Genomic DNA, 21,828 nt, shown 5'->3' with positions numbered 1-21,828 from the left:
TAGCAATGTAAAATAAATCACAGAGGCGTAGAAAAATAAGATTAGATTAAAATTGAAAACTATCGCAAAAGACAGAGAGATACATTATCTATTATAAAATATTTACAAGCAGAAAGATGTACATGTATATGTACAAGTATTGTAGCAAAACAGCCTCACAGCGCTGTGAACAAAAACAAATTAAGCAAAAAATAAAGGCAAAAGTCCAATAAAGGCAAATAGAATATCAATTGTTAACAAATTACAACATCATATATTACAGAAGAATAGACAACAATGAATATCGCACTCTCTTAAGCAGTAAAAGGGGTGAAATAATGGAAACAGATTAAGGCAAAAGTCAAAAGCAGATTGTTATAATGTTACAAAACTTCATATTACAGGATAATAGACAATAATGAATATTGACACTCTTAAACAATAAAAGGGGTAAAATACTGGAAAGCAGATAAAGGCAAAGTCAAAATAGACAATAATAAATAATGCACAAGTAATAAAATGGGGTAAAATACTGGAAAGCAGATAAAGGCAAAGTCAAAATAGACAATAATAAATAATGCACAAGTAATAAAATGGGGTAAAATACTGGAAAACAGATCAAGGCAAAAGACAAAAGCAGAACAATTGTTAGAAACTTACAACAAAACGTATTAATACAGGAGAATCAAAAAACAACAAACATTGCACACTCTTAAGCAGTAAAAGGTGTGAAAAATGGAAAACAGATAACCGTAAAAGACAATAGCAGCAAAATTGTTTGAAGGCACTGGACACTATTGGTAATAGTCAAAGACCACTATTCTCACTTGAATGGTGCATCTCAAGATATAAATTTGTTAAAGTTGCACGAGAATAATGAGAGAAAAAACACCCTTGTTGCACTTATCTGTGTGCTTTCAGATAACTGAAAAGGGCTTCAGGCTTGAATTTAAATATTTGAGTGTGAAATTACTTCTTTCTCAAAAACTATGCCACTTCAGAGGGAGCCGTGTCTCACAATGTTTTATACTATCAACCTCCCGCATTACTCGTTACCAAGTAAGGGTTTATGCTAATACATGTAATTATTTTGAGTAATAGAGTCCACTGCCTTTAAAAGTTAGAAAATTTTATCTAGAGACGAAATGCTAGCCTTTACCTGTCTGTACATGCGATACTCCACTGTGCTTCTACTGGTCGATGAAATAAACGGAAGGAGACCAGGCTTCACTGGTGTAGTGAATAATAAGAAGTCGTTGAACAGAAAGGCATACAACTCCTTATTACTCTTTGTCTGTAAAAATAAAAAAAATAAAAGTGAACAATATAAGTGAAAGATAATTCCAGATAGACGAACAAAAAATAAAAGATCAGCAAAAGTTGAGAGTACTCTTGTTCAGAATGTACGTGTAAGCATTTTGAGACAATAGTACAGAAGTGTTTTACTTTGATGAAAGATAAAGCCGAAACTTTTTCGCTCGACATAGATTCAACCCTAATCGTTTTGATTCAGCATGGAGTGCAAGTCTGCACCGGGTGTACACTTACAAGCTCCATCAGATGAAAAGAATCAACAAAACGTTTTTACCTTTTGTAGTTTTCCAGAGTGGAGATATTTTCTCGGGCCGAGGCAGTTGGTCAAGGAGTTGAAAATCAGCTCCTAACAAATCAGAAAGAAATTGCAGAAGTCAATTCAATTGGACATACCATATACCGGGTTCGTTTGTAGCACCTTCATTCAGTTCACAGACAGTTGACCCATCTCTCATTCTTACAAATAAATTTTACCAGAATTGAACTAATTAGGGTAACATTATAAACAATATAAGGCCAAAGCTTCACAGTCTAGCCAGATCACTCGTTTTACAATTTATTTTTGAGAACTAGCTTGGTGTGACTGAAGCTTTACAAAATTCTCTGACACTCTATCTTATTCACCTCAGCTAAGCCCACGCAGTCCACATTTTCCTGCAGCCATTCCAGTTTATCAGAGTTCTCCTTCTCCCGTACTCCTTCGTTGACTTGATTGCATAACTCCTCAGCTTTCTCTAGGGCCGTCTTGGTGGAAGCGTGATCTGGGTGAGACTCTGCTGTGTATTTCAGTATCTGGACAGTTGAGCAACAACATCAGTATGAAAATCAAGAGGTAAACTATGGGGAAACTGACCAGGTAAGTTTTAAAAATAATTTGGGGCTTGAAATAAAAAGTTGCATCCCATGTAGTGTGTCGTGGCCGAGTGGTTAAGAGCATCAAATTCAAGTTCTGGTGGTTAAGTCATTAGAGGTTGGGTTCGAACCCTAGTCTGGACAGTTTTGTCTTTGTGCAAGATACATTACTATAATTGCTTCTGTTCGCCCGGGGGAATAAATGGGTACCTGCGAAGGTAGAGGTTGATACATGTATTGTGAATGAAAAAAAAACCTTTGGAGTGCTACGGTTTCCCAGGTTGTATACTCCCCAGGGAGATAATAATAATAACCGTATTTATAACGCGCCTTTTGCCAAAGGATACAAAGCGCCAGGTATTATTACTGCAAGGAGTGGTACGAAGTTTGAGATATAAGACCTAATCCTTAAGCACCACGTAATGGTTTACAAGGTGCTGTGGCGCAATATGCTGCCAATCCAGCCAGGAACACCGGGGCGAACCCCTTCTCTTTACGATAAGTGCACTGGGTTCTTTTATATGCGTTTACACAACACATGGGACCAACGGCTTTACGTCCCATCCGAAGGACGAAGCAATGGTTAAGTGTCTTGCTTAAGGACACAAGTGTCACGGCTGGGGATTCGGACCCACACTCTGCTGATCAGAAACACCAGGGTTTGAATTCGGTGCTCTTAACCGCTCGGCCACTACACTTCCACAATGAGAAAGATTAAAGGAATGTTGTTGGCCCAATGACCAGGGCACTAATAAACTGATGTTAAGTGCATTGTGAAATGCACTATTAAGCTAATGCACTATAGAAGAACTTGTCATTTTTTTTATTATCATAATTATTTTATTACTAAAGGCTGGTACCCCCTGCCAAAACATAGAATTCGAACTGCCTCTAGCTACCGGGCAACCTCGGTAGTCTAGTTGGTAAGACACTGCTCTAGAATTGCAAGGGTCGTAATTTCAAATCCCACCCGAGTAACATGCCTGTGATATTTTTGCACAGGACTTGGGAAAGTCCTGAGTATACAGTGCTAGCACACATCGGTGTATGGGTAAAAACCAAAATTAATATTCTTTATCCCCGATGCAAATTTAACATCTGTTATTATCGTTGCGGTACCCGCTGCCAAAATAAAGGATTCAAACTGCCTCTAACTACCGGGCAACCTCGGTAGTCTAGTTGGTAAGACACTGCTCTAGAATTGCAAGGGTCGTGGGTTCAAATCCCACCCGAGTAACATGCCTGTGATATTTTTTCACATGACTCGGGAAAGTACTGAGTAAACAGTGCTAACACACATCCATGTATGGGTAAAAACCAAAATTAATATTCTTTATCCCCGATGCAAATTTAACATCTCTTATAACTCAAGGCTGATAATATTTTAAGAAGCAAAGATAATTTGAACTGACCTTTTTTATTAGCAGTGGATATCTTGTGATCCTCTGCATTGGTTTGATCAAGTAGCTGCTAACTGGCATTCCTTTAACACGAGGATCCTGGGCTAATTTCTAAAATATAATAAAAACAATATAAAAAAATTATATAAAATACTGTGGGCCTAAGACATCATATTTTAATGTGGCGTCTTGTGGCCGAGTGGCTAAGAGCATCAAACTCAAGCTCTCGAAGTGGTAAAGCACATAAGGTTACTAGCCAATTTACCATGTGTCATGCACCATCTTTGATTGTTACACCTCGGTAACAAACTGTGAAGTTTGATAAGTCCAGAACCAATCACGTGACGTGTAACAAAAACGCATGTTACCATGGTTACAGGGGTTGGGTAACATGAAAAGTGATGTACACCGGTGTACATCACCTTGATCGTTCCCAGTTTTGGTCGATTTCCAGCGCTGTGTTCGAAACACCTGCGGGTTCGAGTGAACAGTCAGGAATTGTTTCTTGTTCGTCTGCTTATTAAACAATGAATACTCCATCGTAAAAATGTTTGATGATAACAACAGAACTTCGAGAAGAGGAATATGAATGTTACTCAGGTATAACAAAAAAATTGTTGCATGCTGTGATTGGGGTCCATGGGTTTTGTACACCGTCGGGGGGAAAATGGCACCCTCTTCGCCTCGGGTTCCATTTCCCCCCTCGGGTGTACAAAACGCCATGGATCCCAATCACAGCGTGCAACAGTGGTATACTGGTATCCTGCTAGCTTTTTTATTAAGCACAAAATGTTCAGCAAAATTTCAAAAGTTGTCTGCCTTAGCACCAACTGCCAGCTTTTATTCACTTAAAGACATGGACACTATTGGTAATAGTCAAAGACCAATCTTCTCACTTGGTGTATCTCAACATATGCATAAGATAACAAACCTTTGAAAATTTGAGCTCAATTGGTCGTCGAAGTTGCGAGATAACTATAAAAGAAAAACACCCTTGTCACACGAAGTTGTGTGCTTTCAGATGCTTGATTTCGGGACCTCAAGTTCTAAATCCGAGGTTTCGACATCGAATTCGTGGAAAATTACTTCTTTCTCCAAAACTACGTTACTTCAGAGGGAGCCGTTTCTCACAATGTTTTATACCATCAACCTCTCCCCATTACTCGTTACCAAGTAAGGTTTTGTGCTCATAACTATTTTGAGTAATTACCAATAGTGTCTACTGCCTTTAATTACTAAATTCTTCATTCCAAAAGCTAAAAAAAAAAAAAAAACTGACAGAGAATTCTTCGTTACCTTTATGTACTCTTTAAATTCTGCATCATTGTCTAGCCTCTGTTGTAGCAAACTCGATGCATTCAATTGACAACTACAAAATCGGATGTAGGCCGTCATGCGAGGGAGCTGTTAAAAAATTACAACACAATTCAAAGTTAAATAACTTATAAAACTTGGCTTACTATCAATCAGAAGTTTTGAAAACAACAATCAGTGTTTCTAGCGCAGTCCAGCGCTTGTTGATTTCCTTGAAAATGTTTAGCTCTGTAAATTGGCTACAGATTGCACCACAGCACCTTGAAAGCGTCTTCAAGACGCTAAATTTAAGTGTGTCTCACATTATCCAAAGCAGCTCTGTGCACTTGTGACAAAGCACTTTGAGATATCTCCAGATAAAGTGCTCGAAATTGTCTGCCATAGGGGAAAAGCATAATGTGACACGCTCTGTGAAAATGAGTCAGATGTAGGCAATTTCAGGAATTGACTTATATGCATGGCTGGAAAGAACATATCAGCAGCAGTAATTTGGTATGTGTCTGAGCTTTGGGGTGTATCGCGTTGCTGAGTTACTCCCGTTTGAAATTAGCCACTACACTATTTTTTTGTGAAAAACGAATTACAAGTAAAATGATATTTTAAACGACCATTGTGTGCAAAAGGATACAAATTAGCCATAAGTATGATCACAAAATTGTTGTATTCATAGCTTTATTGCCTAAAAGTAAGTGTTATAAAGGTTAACCATGCATCTAAAGATCTTAAAAAGAAAAGAAAGAAAAGTTTTATTTTTATTTTTATTTTTTACATTTTCCACATTAGACTGTCCATAACTTGATATTGCATTGGGCGACATGTGACTCATTTTCACAGAGTGGGTCACAAATGCACTATTCTTCGCTTTTTTCCTACTTGCTGACTGTGACTATATAATGACGCACAAATATTTGAAAATGGTTACTTGAAATGTCCACAGATTTGACTTTGTTTGCTTTTATTATGTTCTACGCTGCCCTACATGTACCAAGGGTAACTGCTAAGATCAGGGAACGAAGAATGAGGCTTGCTGGACACTGTGTCCGCCATCCAGAGCTAGCTGTGAGCCCCCTAGTTCTCCGGGAACCCATTGACGGAATCAGGAATAAGGGCAGGAGAAGAACTTCATTAGTAGACCAGCTGAAGAAGGACGCTACACAACAGGAAACATCCGAGCTTAGGACGCTGATGCTGTGACTGGGATGCTTGGAAGACGACCATCAGAGTTTGCCGAGAAGGCGTCGGCTGAAGACATCCTCTCGCTCAACTGACTGACTGACTGTTCATTGATCACTTGAAATAAATATGCAATGGTAAATAACCTGCACATATCATTGTATTGTAAACGCCATGAAGAAATAAATGATTATTGGATTTTAGTTACAATTATTGTTGATTGTTTTTACCTGTTCACACAGAATATCACCAATCATATGGATCAGCTTTCCCTCACCAGACATCTTCTTCCGAACTCGTAAAGACCTAAAAACAAGAAATGACAACAAAACAAACTCAGAAAAGTCTGTAGTTTAATTTAGTGTTTTTACGCAATTCCTCATTACAGTAGCACTCAACATGCTCAATGGTAAACACACAGGCTCAATATCAAGGTATTTTGAGCAAAAGTGCCGTAATCAGAAGGGAGTGCTAATAGACCGACCCATTAAGCTCCGCCCCATTGCGTATTGGCCAATCACAACCCATTGTGCAACCAAAGGTCTGACAAAATAAGGTTGGCGCGTGTGACACCGACAGAGTTGTGCAGAATGGCATTGGAGAGGCTCACATGTTCTTGTTCACACGTGCGCCGTGGGCGGAGTTTAATGGATCGGTGTATTACCATGGAGGTAGCAGTTAATTTAATTTTTACCTCCATGTACATGTAACATGTACATGTATTTACTGACAAATGTACATGTACACATTCAAAAATTCACAATAAACCAAATGTGACTTACTTAAGTAGTTTTGTATTGCACTGAATAATTTCTCTCCAATTAACGAAGATTCTTGAGATTTCTTGCACATCCAACTGTCCGGATTCACTGAGGGGCTTCTGAAAGACCTGTAAAAAAAATGTGAAAAAAAATGCAAAGATCTTAAGAACTGGCGTCACTTTTGTTAAGTGCAGAATTAATGAAAGAGGGGTGTGAGGTCTACTCTCAAGACCAGAGCTTTTTATTGAGAGAGTCGCGACAACTGACGATTAGAATCCACTCTCAGTCCAAAGAACACATGTGCGCACACCGGGTGAAAGACTAGAGCCCGTTTCATTCTTCCTGCGAAGGCGAAGCGAATTTGACGTGAATTTGACGTCACAACCCTCCTTTAGCATCAATATTCGCATGTGAGTTGAGCAGAGTTGTACTGCTGCGAATTATTCGTTGCGAATCTGTGACGTCAACGTTCGTGTCGCATTTGCATTCGCAGGAAGTATGAACCGGGCTTCACTCGCACAGGGAGTTGTGCTACACTTGGACCAAAAAAGGTGTCCAGCAACCACGTGACCAAAAGAAAACTGGTCAAACAAACTAGTTACTCTTTACACAGCTCTGCTCATGGAAACCCGTATTTACTTTTTTGAGCTTTCAGACGGACACTCAAGACCAGCTCTTTTTGGAGCAAGCACTCTTCCAAAAGAGATTTTATGCATGGTTGTACACATTACTGTTTAATAGTTCATTATACCATGCCAGCTGCGATGGATTGGACACATCTAAAGAATGACCACCGAGAGACCAGTGATAGGCCTCTTTTGCAGTGAGCTTGAGGAGGTAGGCATGCAGGACGTCCCTTTCTGCGTTATAAGGAAGGACGACACTCAAGAGGACGTCTCCCTTACCACCTGGCATAACCTGGCATCAGACTGAACAACCTGGAGAGCCTACACCAGGAGAGCCTGTAATGGCTTAAGTCTTGGTTCAAGACTCTCCTGCATTTGTCACAAGAGGGCGCGCTATCACCCCAAACGCGCTATCAATTGCGAACCACTGTCACCCGAGAACCGCTATCATAGGAGAGTCTTGGCACATTCGTTAAATCTCCCCCCAAACGGAAGCGGTGGGCTCTGCGGGGAAACCTACGCACGCGCATTATGTTTCCCCCCGATTTTGGGGGAGATTTAACAAATGTGCCAAGACTCTCCTGTGCTAGCGGTTCGTGGTTGATAGCGGGTTGGGGGTGATAGCGCGCCCTCTTGCGACAAATCCAGGAGAGTCTTGAACCAAGACTAGTGATGACTATGAAAGGAGAGCTCGCAGCTACTTCAAGAGAGGAATTTGGCAATGAATGTCCGTGTTGAGCAATGACCCTACTACTTTTTTTTTATTTTATTTTTTTATGCAAGACGCCTGACACACAAGGCCTGAAGGCCACTTCAAGGTGTGGGCTACAATTATTTTTTTTGTCCAGAGGCCATTGCCACCTACTCCTAGGGCTGAAATAGGGTTACCCCTTTCACAGTCCATACGAATGAAGGCTTGGGTATCATCAATTCGAAGCCTAGCCGGTAGAGCAGAAAGCACTTCCTCCCCAATTTTATGTAGCAAGTGTCACGACCGGGATCCGAACCCACACCCCGCTGACCAAACACCAGTGCTTGAATCCGGTGCTCTTAACCGCTCGGCCATGACACTGCCACTACTATCTTATCTATCACATGATTTGGTGTATGATTGATGGAATGGTTCTGACCTCTATAGCTAAGGCGAGGTCATCCACGTACGCCTGCTCTGTATTAATAACTTCATGAATGCTTTCCTGACGATGTCTCTCCATTGGTGAGGTCGTCTCTAACAAATGAAGATCCTTCGTCCCTGGAAATATGAAGAAGAATACCTTGTCAATATGTTTTAATTTATTTCATTTCATGTAAACATTTACATCTTGCAATCAAGAACTTAATTGATCCCAGCGACATAAGACCTGACCCCCACAAGCTGACACTAACACCGCGGACTTTGAACCCAAGACCTAAGACTTTGATCCTAAAGACTTAAGACATATACTTGAGATTATGTTCCAACTCTAGAATTAAATATGGGTCAAAACAAATAACTTCACCCTCTTACTCTTACAGGGGTTGAAATTAAGTGTATTTTCATGGTAGTCAGCGGGGCTAGTAACCAATAATTTTTAGTAGCCCTGATGAGATTTTGGTAGCCCGAAAGACACATTATGTCTCGTGTCACGGCTCAAACTTTACAATACACCATAGCACAGTTCTTTGTTGTTTGTAATGATGATTTTTGCATTGTTTTTCCACTAGCCCGTCGGGCTATCAAACTGGAAAAATCAGTAGTCCGGCTGTAAATCTGGTAGTCCCGGACTAGCGGGCTATTGGCAATTTCGACCCCTGTCTTATAATGTTGTCCAGTCCTCCCCCCGTAAAAAAAAAATTAAAAAAAAAATCCTTTTGTAACCAACCATAGAAATAGATCTCAGAGAACGCTGACCTGACCGTCCTCTGTGTCGTCTATGGACGCGGCATACCGATACAGCGCGATACGCGTGTATGGCAAAATGATCATCGCCTGACACGCATGTATGGCACAATGGAATTCAGGTGACACGCGTGTATGGCAAAATGGCATATATATGCGCGCCCAAAAAGAAAGGCGTATGCGAGGCCATTAAAATGGTCTCACAACGAAACTGTAAGGACAATGACACAGTCGGCGTTCTCCGGGTTCTGTTTCTATATAACCAACCTACCACAAACAAACAAATAAATAAACAAACAAATAAATCAATGTAAATAAATATGAATATATAACAGTAATAATTTTTAGAACAAATTTAATTAAAAATTAAAATTGATGTTTGTTCGCTTTAAGTTTAGCATTTTGCTTGCATAAATTTGCTTTTTATCATGTTTTGATGTTCTTGTAGATTGATGTATATCACCTTTTGTTCACTGTCATTTTAATGTATTCACAATGTACATAATGTATTGATCTAACAGTATATGTGTTAATGTTCCATTGAAGATGTTTGTATTGTTTTCACTGGTGATGAATAAACGGAGTCTTAGAGCTCCACTAAAAAAAAAAGAGAGAACTAAACTTAAATAAAACCGACAACAAACAATAATTGTTACAAAATGCACTCTTAAACTCCAGTGGTTAAGTCAGGTTTGTACTAAGATATTTATTGGAGTTGTTATATTAATATTTGCTGCATTCAATAATAATTATACACATTGTCTAAAATAACGGCAGTAGCATGCACCTGAATATAGTAAAGAAATAATATTAAAAGACAGGATACATTGCAGAAATTTGTCAAAAGAAGATTGTGGTTTTTAACACTGAAATTTCACAAGTTTTCATCTTATAATAAGTGCTTGCCCTTTCAATGTTTTTTTTTTTGAAGAGAAATGAGTTTGATTTTTTTTTTCTTGTCTGCAAAAAAAAAAACCTGGAGAAATAACATTTGACTTGTACAAAAACCTACAAAACTCTAACCAATAGGGCGACTGTTCATCATTGAAAATCACAGTGAATGATATTTAATGGTCAGAGAGTGAGAGGGTTAAGGTTGCAGAACAACCACTTCAAAAATAAATTACATAATTTTTTATAAAACAGTTTAAATTTTATTAATTATGAGATGATTGATAAGTATTTACTTTCAGCGTAACACTTCCATGATTGAACAAAAATAAAAATCACAAAGTTTTCAGATTGATTTCATTAAAGGAACATTACAGAATTGGTTTTTGCTAACAAAACAGTTGCTGGCAGTGTAAGCACTTTATGTAATCCACCATATACATAAACTGACAAACCTGTAGAAGTTTGAGATCGATCGGCCATCTGGGTCATGAGAAAATAGTGAAAAACGGGTTACAAATTTTGCATTGATAAAATTAATAAAATGCTCACTGAGCGATGAACTCCAAATGCGAAATTAGATTATTTATTTCTCATCAAATATGACATTTCAGACAGAAATATTTCAAGGGATCATCATTAGACCGTGTAAGTTTGATGTAAATCTGTGGTCTTCACGATTTTTGTTTCTACCAATTCCGTAACGTTCCTTTAAGTTTCGCAAGTAGCGTTTTTTTTCATGTTGGTAAACTATAAAAGATTGACTTTGTATTCATTCTTTAAAATAAACATAGATTTTTTTGTGATAAATAATAGTGTAATTCCTAAAGGCTTTTTCGAAGGTACAAAACCATAATAAAAAATAATCAATTTATAAGCATGTAGTTACATGTACTTTAAAGAGTTTAAAGAAATATACATTGATAAAAAAAAAGGAGTAACATTCACATGTACAGTTTATTGGTACCAATCCAGTTTAGCTCAATTTCAGTGTTTCCTGCCAGTATATTAAGCAAACGTCAAAAAATTGTGTTGTTAAAATCTCACGTTACCAGTACGTGAAGTAAACATTTCTCACGTCAGGTATGTATGTGCAGACATGAAATAATCCCAAAGTGGTGACATAACCTAGAAACAATAGATCGATCCATTAAGCTCCGACCCATTGCGTATTGACCAATCACAACCCAATGCACAACCAAAAGTCGGACACTATAAAAGTCCAACATGCGTGCGGACGCTTAGCTCACGTGGCAGAGTTGTGCATTGGAGAGGCTCACGTGTTCTTGCTCAAAAGTGCGTCGTGGGCAAAGCCTAATGGATCGGTGTATTGACGTTCACGTTCACAAATTTGCTCGTGTAGCGTGAAGCTAAACCTCCCTGATATACCATATTTGGTGAGCAACTTTAAAGTTTAAATCCTTGCATTATTTGATTTGGGCGTTTTGCATCATCAAGGTATACAAATATTCAACATCATAACAATTACATGTACCTTTAATGACCTGATTTGAACTTGCTTGCTGTCCTAACCAGAACCTTACATTTACAGTTACACCCTGTAGAGCCGATAACAACACTTTAGAATGTCGCAAACAAGAATTTACCAGAACTGAATCAATCTCAGTTGAAAATGTCCAACGTCATTTACAGTCAAGTTTGTGAAAGACAAAGACACACACGGGCCTAATATGCTTCGTTTTTGAAAGAGGAAGGGCACCGAGGCATTTTTTCTTGGTAAAGGGCACCCTAAACTGTAAATTTCTACTGGAGCATTTCAAGGGCACCAAGGCAATGACCAGGGGGCATGGAGGCATGTATGCTTCATTTTGAAAGAGGAAGGGCACCGAGGCATTTTTGGGGGGTAAAGGGGCACCCTATGAGGAAATTGTAAATTTCTACTGGAGTCTTTCAAGGGCACCAAGGCAATGACCAGGGGGCATGGAGGCAATCGCCTTTGATGCCTCCGTGAAATATCAGGACTGCACAGAACTGGCTCCCTGACACTCCTTGTAGTAGTATTTGTCACAAAAGCGTTTTTTTTTTATACAATTTATTTACAAGGTAAATGCCCAACAATTATATTTGCATTCAGCATAATGAGGATTTGTGTAGTGTCAGGGGCTGATAAAAAAAAAAAAGCACATTGAAAGATTGGTTTATTTTAGGGGAAATTTTCTGCAGAATCATCTAGAGTGTTGTATGATCTGATATAGGGACGGCACGCTTGCACTGTATCATACATGTACAAAATGCAGCTCCCAAATGGGCCCAATTTCATAGCGCTGCTTATTGGTAAGCAAATTTGCAAGCTTACTGTAGCAGAAAAAATTGCTTAAGCCTTAGCGTATTTCACAGGTTAGCAGAAAAATTGGGTGGCCATATTGCATATTTACCATGGATTTGCATTGTGACGTCATTTATTTTCGTGCGGTAAGCACCGGAAGGTTAGCATGCCTTTTCGTGTGCTTACGGTTAGCAGCGCTATGAAATAGAAATTGCAAAGTAAGCACAAAATCGGCCGCTAAGCAGCGCTATGAAATTGGGCCCTGATGTTACACAGTGTAAAGTCAGCCAAATACTGGCAACAAAATCAGTTTATGAATGCACAAAGCATTTTTGTATAAATATTCAGTGCAGCACGACAGAATTTTATCAAATTCCTTGCATGATTTAGTCTGTGAATCACTGGTGCTAACTATGAAAATTAATACTATTTCTTGAAAGTGCCCGGTTTGGGCATTTGGCCTCATATTTAAAGAGAAGGTACACGTTTGGTAATTACTCAAAACAAATATTAACCTTTAAAAACTGACTTGGTAACGGCGCATTGGAGAGCTGTTGATAGTATAAAACATTGTGAGAAACGGCTCCCTCTGAAGTAGCATAGATTTTGAGAAAGAGGTAATTTCTCACTAAAATAATAAAAGACTTCTACCTACATGTAGCCAGAAGTCTTTTATTCCTATCTGAAAGCAGACAAATTCGTACCACAAGGGAGTTTTTCTCTCGTCATTTTCTCGCAACTTCGACGACCAATTTAGCTCAAATTTTCACAGCCTTGTTATTTTATGCTTGTGTTGGGATACACTAAGTGAGAAGACTGGGCTTTGACAATTACCAAACGTGTACCTTCCCTATAAGACCTTTACAATGCTGTCATTATCTTTGTCACTTTCCCCGTGTGCAATAGTAATAAAACAATCGAAGTTCGCAATATATTTAGAAACGTCCAGACTATAAGTACAGACCAAAGTAGGCCTTTCCATACATGAATAAGTACTCCTTGCAATTTGTACAAACCAAAACTCTCAACAAAGAGCCAAGAAATCACTATCTTACCTTTTGAAATGTACATCTTTAAAACAAAATATGAAACCAACTCAATATCATCATCAATGCGTTTGCACTGATACTGTCTTTGTCTTATACATGTAGCACCAAAATAAATAAAAACAAATCGGTTACTACGCAAAAGTAACACAACCATTTAAAGACTATAGTTGCCACAATCAGCTTGTACCAAAAAGCCCAAACGGCAAAAAGTGGCTTGGACCAAAAAGCCCATAATGGCCAAAAGTGGCTTGGACCAAAGAGCCCATAGCGGCCAAAAGTGGCTACTAACAGTGACTAAAAAGCCCATAGCGGCCAAAAGTGGCTTGGACCAAAGAGCCCATAGCGGCCAAAAGTGGCTACTAAAAAGCCCATAGCAGCCAAAAGTGGCTTTGACCAAAGAGCCCATAGCGGCCAAAAGTGGCTACTAAAAAGCCCATAGCGGCCAAAAGTGGCTTGGACTAAAAAGCCCATAGCGGCAAAAAGTGGCTTGGACCAAAGATCCCATAGCGACCAAAGTTGGCTTGTACCAAAAAGCCTGTAACAGCCACAAGCGGTGTGGACCAAACCAGCTATAGTGGCCACAATCAGTGTGTATCAAATCGCCCATAGTGGCCACAGTCAGCTTGTACCAAAAAGCCCATGGTGACCACTGGCCACAAGCGGCCTGTACCCAAAAGCCAATAGCGGCCACACAAGCGGCTTGAAACTCTAGTGGCCATAAGCGTCTTGTGCCAAGAAGCCCATGGTGACCACTGGCCACAAGCGGCCTGTACCCAAAAGCCAATAGCGGCCACACAAGCGGCTTGAAACCCTAGTGGCCATAAGCGTCTTGTGCCAAGAAGCCCATGGTGACCACTGGCCACAAGCGGCCTGTACCCAAAAGCCAATAGCGGCCACACAAGCGGCTTGAAACCTCAGTGGCCATAAGCGTCTTGTGCCAAAAAGGCCAGAGTACAAAGGTTATGTTCTCAACTGACAGATTAATTCCTATCCAATGTTGACAAACTAACTTTCATATCAAATACAAAACAGAATCCCTGTTTGGTAAACATTTTCCAATGGAAAAGAACGCTTTAAAAAAATGTCAAATAAAAATTGCCATGTCCGGAGACGGTTACAGAAATAAATATTCTCTTCAAGAATTCAATAAACTCAAATATTGACTTTAAAGATGACCCTTTTCACCTCAAAATAGTTTGCTGCCATCTTGAGTTTCAAAATGTCTCACTTAGCGTTGGAAAAAAACACCCCACAATTGTCCGTTCACCTTCTATCAACTCACAATCCCCACCACCCTTTCGTCAGATTGAAAAATTGCTCCTCTAACTTTTCTGAACCCTTTACAATTCACAAAAGCCTCTTTGAAATAAATGGCAGTACTTTCGAAAGATTTTGGCAGATTACAAAGAAATTTTCTGGAAGTCACAATAATACATTAAGAGCCCAGATGGACTTATAGAAACAAGAGTTGCATAAGAAGTAATTATCTGACACTTACAGTTAATGTTTACATGATTTCATTTCATTTTTTAAACAGTCTTAGTGTAGTTCACAGGAGTAAACAAAAAGGAAGCAAACCCTATCATGCCTATCAAAGAGAAATACTGGCCTGATTAAAGGAACACGTTGCCTTGGATTGGTCGAGTTGGTCTTTGAAAAGCATTTGTAACCGTTTGTTATAAACTGCATATGGGTAGGAAGAAGTTTTTAAAGTAGAATACAATGATCCACAAAAACATGCCTCTAAACTGCACGGTTTTCCTTTTACCTCGGTCGGCCATTTATGGGAGTCATAAATGGCAGACCGTGTTAGTTCGCACAGTAAAAGGAAAACCACGCAATTTTGAGGCAAATTTGTGTGGATCATTATATTCTACTTTTAAAACATCTTTCCAACCGTATATGCATTTTATAACAAACGGTTACAAACCCTTTTTACAGACCAACTCGTCCGATCCAAGGCAACGTGTTCCTTTAAATATTAACAGTTTACGGCTATAGTCTCGTAGTGGGTCTAAACACTGCTCATCATGCGAAAGAAAAAAATTGCTTGCACTTTTGACGTCATCATTTTCAAGTTTCAGAAAAAAAAATAAAGATGAGATTGAAAACAGGGGTGCGTTTTGGCGGATATAACTAACATAGGTTTTGGTCACTGATTAGTGTCTAACCAAGCCAACGGAAACATTTATTGGTTACGACCGGCCAAGACGCACCCCAGCTGCGATACGGCCACAGTTTGATGAAAGAAACTTGTCTTAATCACACCTGCAGAACTCCGCTGTGAAAGACCCACTACCCGACTTTACAAAAGCCAGGATCAAAAACACCATTGCATGCTTTGGACACAAACATAAAGACAGAGAGACGCTCGGGAAGGTTTTTGTTTTTTTGGGAGTTGTCGACCCGACAGGTGTCGCCGTTGCAGTTTTGTTGCCGTGGCAACACAACAGAGAGAGGATGAGAGATTCCTTTTTGGGGAGGGGTTTAAATCTGGCTTCTTGTCGGGTGTGGGTCTTTCGAGCCGCAAACTGAGTACGGAGTTCTACAAGCCAAAAGATAAAGAGAGCAGAGATGAGGTAAGTAGAAGATAATGAAAAGGCCAGGAGACAGACTGAAGAATTGTTGCTTTAAAGTCTAGAGGGCGTAGCTTGGGCCCCAATTTCACCGCTCTGCTAAGCGCCGAGTTCTGCACTAACAATCACCACTCTCCGCTTGCACCACAAGTATCAATTTTCTGTGCTAGCCTTGTAATGTGGAGTACACATGCTCGCAAGCCAAAAATCTCAGTTAACCCATGAAATAAGCTTGACGTAAGCACAGATCCCCTGCTTCCATAAGTGTACGATTCTTTGCTTACGGTATTAGCAGAACCATGAAATTGGGCCCTTGTCACACAGGGAAATTTTTTTCAGGCGTCTTGAAGGCAACTTACTGCGATGCATGCATAAGGAACAAATTGGCAATCTCCTAGCTGTAACTACATCCCCCCCATAGAAAAATACTTAGTAAACTGAAACTAGAATGACCTTTCTTCTTGCAGATTGCCTGGAACTGGTTGCCTGTAAATTGCCCCCAAGACGTGGCATGAAGATCGTCATTGTTTTTGTCAGCACAGGAGGCTTAAAGGCAGTGGACACTATTGGTAATTACTCGAAATAATTATTGGCACGAAATCTTACTTGGTAATGAGTAATGGGGAGAGGTTGGTAGTATAAAACATTGTGAGAAACGGCTCCCTCTGAAGTGGAGTAGTTTTCGCGAAAGACGTAATTTTCCAAGAATTTGATTTCGATACCTCAGATTTAGAAATCAACCATCTAAACGCACACAACTTTGTGTGACAAGGGTGTTTTTTTCTTTCATTAATATTCTCGCAACTTCGACGACCGATTGAGCTCAAATTTCCACAGGTTTGTTATTTTATGCATATGTTGAGATACACCAAGTGAGAAGACTAGTCTTTGACAATTACCAATAGTGTCCAGTGTCTTTAAGGCATTATACAGAATAAGTAGAGTCGACAAAATAGTCGCAGACAGTGTTAATGTTTGTGTGATCAACCACGACGCTCTGATAGGGATCTCTACTTCTTTCCTCTACTCCCAAAAATTTAAACAAATAAAAAAGCTAGCTCGCTTTCTCAATCTTGATGCAAAGAAGTTATGAATGTAAACAATGAAAAAACAAAGTCTACTTACAATTAACGTCATTCCCTTTTCCTGCCTCGCTAAGTTCCTGGACGTAGTTTGCGGGAAAGACCCCCGTGCTGCCGTTGAGTTCCCCCTTCCACCAATCTTTGTCTGCTTTACTAGTGACGTTGAGAACAATTCCCTTCCCGAAGGACAGCTCATCATCGTTCTGCTTCACGTACGGGTATAACGTGATCACCTGACAAACTGGGGGTGAAGGAGAGCCTTGGGTTAAAACTGGGTATAAAACGGGTATGGGTGGAGCAAAGGATAATCATTTCCCGTCTGGAAGGATTGCTAATTCTCGTTCTGCTTCAAATTTGGGTATAAAGTGATCACTTGACATACTGGGACTGAAAAGAGAGCCTGGGGTTAAAACTGAGGTATGGGTATAAAATGGGTATGGGTATAAAACGGGTGTGGGTATAAAACGGGTATGGGTTGACTGGAAAACTTACCTGAATCAGCAGAGGGAGTGGCTACTCTATCCCCGACCTGAAACGGAAAAGACACATAAACTGAAAAACCAAGTACATGTAACTTTTTTGTTTGACCATTCTTTTTTAACCCTCTAAAGACCATTGTGGCCATAGGTAATTTGTACCAAAATGCCCACAACGACCGTAAGATCTACCTCCTTCCGCTAAGTCAAAATGGTTGAAGTCAAAAGTCATTCCTACTGGAAATATCTTGTCAAAACAAGTATTAAGATATGTACATGTAGAAAGCAGGTATACAAAACTTTTCGTAGTTTTGCAATCTTCTGTATTCCTGTGAAGCAAGTTGACAAAATGTTATAATGTGACTTTGTGAATTTTTTTTACAGAAATTCTTTTTTTTTTTAACCCTTTGGTGCACAGATCAATCTTTAAAAATGCAAAAAAAAAGAACATGTTCAACCCTGTTTTTCTCAAAATGTTTCAATAACACCCCCTGTTGAGCATCACACCAAATGAAAGCTCAACACTCGCTCTAAACAATCGAATGAGGGGGATATATATGGCGGTAGTAGTTTTTAAGTTACAACTGTTTATAAAAGTCCAATTTGGCATGTTTTTGGTGGTCGCTAGCGACTGCCTTGTGCACCAGGTTTAACAGGTTAAACATTGTATATTATGAAAGAAATTCTTTTTCAGCTACATGCGTGAAATAAAGTGAAATAAAGTGAAATAAAGTGAAATAATAAATAAATAAAAATCACAAACCGGTTTTGGAGAAATTGCGGTTGTGGGTGATCCTAGCTCTGATGGTGTGCTGGTACCCGGCGTTCCAGTTCCACCCATTATTTGTACGTAATTGGCAGGGAACCAGCCAATCTGCTTCTTCTTGCCACGCGCCTGTAAGGAAACGGACAAACGTCAACTTAAAGGCAGTGGACACTATTGGTAATTACTCAAAATAATTATTAGCATAAAACCTTTCTTGGTGACAAGTAATGGGGAGAGGCTGATGGTATAAAACATTGTGAGAAACGGCTCCCTCTGAAGTGCCATAGTTTTCGAGAAAGAAGTAATTTTCCACGAATTTGATTTCAAGACCTCAGAACTTGAGGTCTCGAAATCAACCATCTAATTGCACACAACTTCGTGTGACAAGGGTGTTTTTTCTTTCATTTTTATCTTGCAAGTACGACGACCGACTGAGCTCAAATTTTCACAGGTGTGTATTTTATGCATATGTTGAGATACACCAACTGTGAAGGTTAGTCTTTGACAATTACCAATAGTGTCCACTGCCTTTAACATAATTGTACAAGTTCAGTTCAGTATAGTTCACAAAGAAGGCATTACACAATGAGGTTTTACTATCACTAATGGGCTTGTCCTGTTGTGGTTTTAATGGCCTAATACTAAAAGTACTGACCTCAGGCTGGCAGTCCAGTGTTAAATACGAGCCCTGAGAAAGGACTACTTCTTTGGCTTATTGGAATGCTTGTTATTAAAGATGCTATGTCATATTTTTGGCCGGTTTGACCCAAACATTTTGATTTAAAATTCAATAGGTATTTTGATGGGGGTCGAGAAAGTTACAAGCTTTCATTTGAGCCATTGCTCGAAAAAGTCCGTCAATTAAGTAGCAGTAAAATAAAGTGCTCAAAATTGGTTTTTGACGGGATCCCGACAATATATCACGTGACCAATTCTCATGTGTTTTATAAGAAACGTTTTAATTTTTTTCATGGTTCCTGACTATTAAAAGTAAAAGTTAAACTTGTTTTCGTTAGAGCGGGTGATACTCTTTGAAATACCATTCACTCAATTTAATGTTTGGGGCCAAAAATCTGACATAGCATCTTTAACTTTCTCTGCTGCGAAGAGAGCTCTTAATTTGTTTCAACATTTCAACTGGCCTGCCCTCCGGGGCCCAATTCCATGAAGCCTGTTAGTTTGCTAAGCACAGAAAAACCTTGCTTAACAGAAACTGGTTACCAGCCGAAATTTAATAAAGCTTACACCGTCGTAATTGGTACCCACATTTTCAGCAAAGAAGTTTGCTCGCAGTATTTTATGCTGAACAGCTTTCCAAAATTGGGCCAAGGAGTCTTGGGGCATTTCCCAAACGAGTCGGCTTGGGATCCGGCTCCATGCACCGTCTGATGTCTGACCACCACTGCGTGCAAAGTACATGCTGCTCCAAAAATGAATAGGCCTGAAGGCCGGTTCCAATGCGTATGCAGCGTGCATAGCCCAAGCTTGAGATGGTTTACTTTATTTTTGAGAGGTAGAAGTCAGGGTCTTACCTGGAGCTCTCCTTCCCACCAGCCACTGGGATTCTTCTTACGGACGGCAATGAGCTGACCCAACGATAGACTCAGCTGCTCAGCACTAGTAGCGGTGTAGGGTGCGATAACTCGCGCTATCTCTGCAAAATGATAATAATAATGATACTAAGAGTGGCTTCTGATGTAGCCCTCATATCCGTCACTCAGTGACGCTCAAGGCAGTTTAACTTCCACTTTCAGTATTTTCCAGTAGTGGTGTATGGTGCAATAACTCGCGCTATCTCTGCAAAAAAATATTTAACGATAATAGTAGCTTCTTCTGTAGCGCTCATATCTGTCACTCAGTGACGCTCATGGCGCTTCAACCATGTCAACATTTTCCAGTTCGTGTACGGCGCAATAACTCGCGCTGTCTCTGCAGAATAAAATAATAATAATAGTAGCTTCTTATAAAGCGCTCATATCCGTCACGCAGTGACGCTCAAGGCAGTTCAACATCCAGTATTTTCCAGTAGCAATAACTCACGCTATTTTTGCAGAAAGATATACAATAATAATAGTATAGCTTTTAATATAGCGCTCATATTCATCCCTCAGTTACGCTCAAGGCTTCAATATTCAGTTTTTTTGTCACCTGCTTTTATGGTGAGTTTGTGTCATAATAATATTAAGGGGGTGAGTGTTGTAAGAGAGGAGATTAAAGCAAAAGTGAAGAGGTATGATGTCAGAAGGTGCTTTTTATGCTACATGGATGTCACAGGTGGGGCTTATTTTAAGTGGGTGTTGGCGTATTTTTTCCTTTTTTTTTTCTTCACAGCAATAATGATTGAGTGTCACGACCGGGACTCCAACCCACACTCTGCTGACCAGAAGAGTCCAGTGCTCTCATCGGCTCGGCCACGACAGGCCACTTTGTTATGATCTTTCCAGAAATAAATTTCATATCCATACCTTTCCGTGTAAGTGATCCAGTCTTAGCTGCATTCTCGGCCGACAGAGCAGCAACCACAGGCGGACTCTCAACTATCTGCGGTACCTCTCCTCCCTTAGGGACGACGTAATTGGATGGAAATATGCCTTCCCTGTCCCCTATCCGACCCGTCCACCAATCACCATCCTTCTTACTGACCGTTACAGTCTGGCCGGCCTCGAAGTTCAAATCCCCTGGTTGATCGGACGAGTAAGGGAATCTCGTCGTATAGTCTTCCCCCTGGTCTCCGGATTGATTCACCCACGGAGTGTTGTCAGCAGGTATAGAGTTCACTGGTGCTGCGTCTGTCGACGCCACAACACTGCTCTTAGGCTGCACGTAATTGGCTGGGAAGACTCCCTTCCTATCGCCTATTGTTCCGATCCACCAATCACCTTCTCTCTTTGTGACCATGATGGTTTCGCCGGCTGAGAAATGCAAGTCACTGGCTTCGTCCGATGTGTAGGGATACAGGGTTACATATTCTGCAATGAAATGTTTCAAATCAGTAAAAATAACATACTTTAACATTTCTTGGAAGAAAAGTTTTTATTCCCATTCAGCACTTTTCCAAATGAAGACAATTTGAAGACATCTCATTGACAAGTTTCAATGAATTTACGGTCTTTTCCACGGTCTTTTCGACGCATCTGGGACTCTCTACCACTTAACCTTAAATCTTGTCTTTGTATCAAAAAATTAAAAAAAATTAAATCTCTTCTCAAAACTTATTATGTCACAGGTATTTAAGGACTGATTTTGTTGGGTCTTTTTTCTTTCTTTTGTTTTTAGTTTAACGCGCCTTACAGGCAGCTCAGGGCTGTATACTCCCAAGGGAGCTGAGAAACATTAAAAAGGGATGTTATTGGCCCTATGACCAGGGCACTAAGGTAAAGCGCATTGATACGGTTATTGTGAA

General features: G+C 39.8%; 1 protein-coding gene across 2 annotated transcripts in view; it reads right to left on the bottom strand.

Moving 5' to 3' along the window:
• LOC139947456 (intersectin-1-like) overlaps positions 1 to 21,828 on the bottom strand; it is a 57,886-nt gene that overhangs the window by 7,554 nt on the left and 28,504 nt on the right. For both annotated transcript variants that reach the window (XM_071945367.1, XM_071945368.1), the window contains 13 exons: positions 20,891 to 21,394; positions 19,958 to 20,079; positions 18,423 to 18,554; positions 17,676 to 17,712; positions 17,227 to 17,424; positions 8,550 to 8,671; positions 6,815 to 6,921; positions 6,263 to 6,338; positions 4,842 to 4,949; positions 3,558 to 3,656; positions 1,918 to 2,085; positions 1,568 to 1,639; positions 1,139 to 1,273 (listed from right to left, as the gene is read on the bottom strand). In XM_071945367.1, coding sequence (XP_071801468.1) covers positions 1,139 to 1,273; positions 1,568 to 1,639; positions 1,918 to 2,085; positions 3,558 to 3,656; positions 4,842 to 4,949; positions 6,263 to 6,338; positions 6,815 to 6,921; positions 8,550 to 8,671; positions 17,227 to 17,424; positions 17,676 to 17,712; positions 18,423 to 18,554; positions 19,958 to 20,079; positions 20,891 to 21,394 — 1,880 coding nt within the window. The remainder of the gene's footprint in view (positions 1 to 1,138; positions 1,274 to 1,567; positions 1,640 to 1,917; positions 2,086 to 3,557; positions 3,657 to 4,841; positions 4,950 to 6,262; positions 6,339 to 6,814; positions 6,922 to 8,549; positions 8,672 to 17,226; positions 17,425 to 17,675; positions 17,713 to 18,422; positions 18,555 to 19,957; positions 20,080 to 20,890; positions 21,395 to 21,828) is intronic.

The sequence above is a fragment of the Asterias amurensis genome, chromosome 14 (genome assembly GCF_032118995.1).
Source record: "Asterias amurensis chromosome 14, ASM3211899v1".
NCBI lineage: Eukaryota > Metazoa > Echinodermata > Asteroidea > Forcipulatida > Asteriidae > Asterias > Asterias amurensis.
Note: the sequence above shows the minus strand (reverse complement) of the source record. Positions and strands in the feature narration are given on the sequence as shown.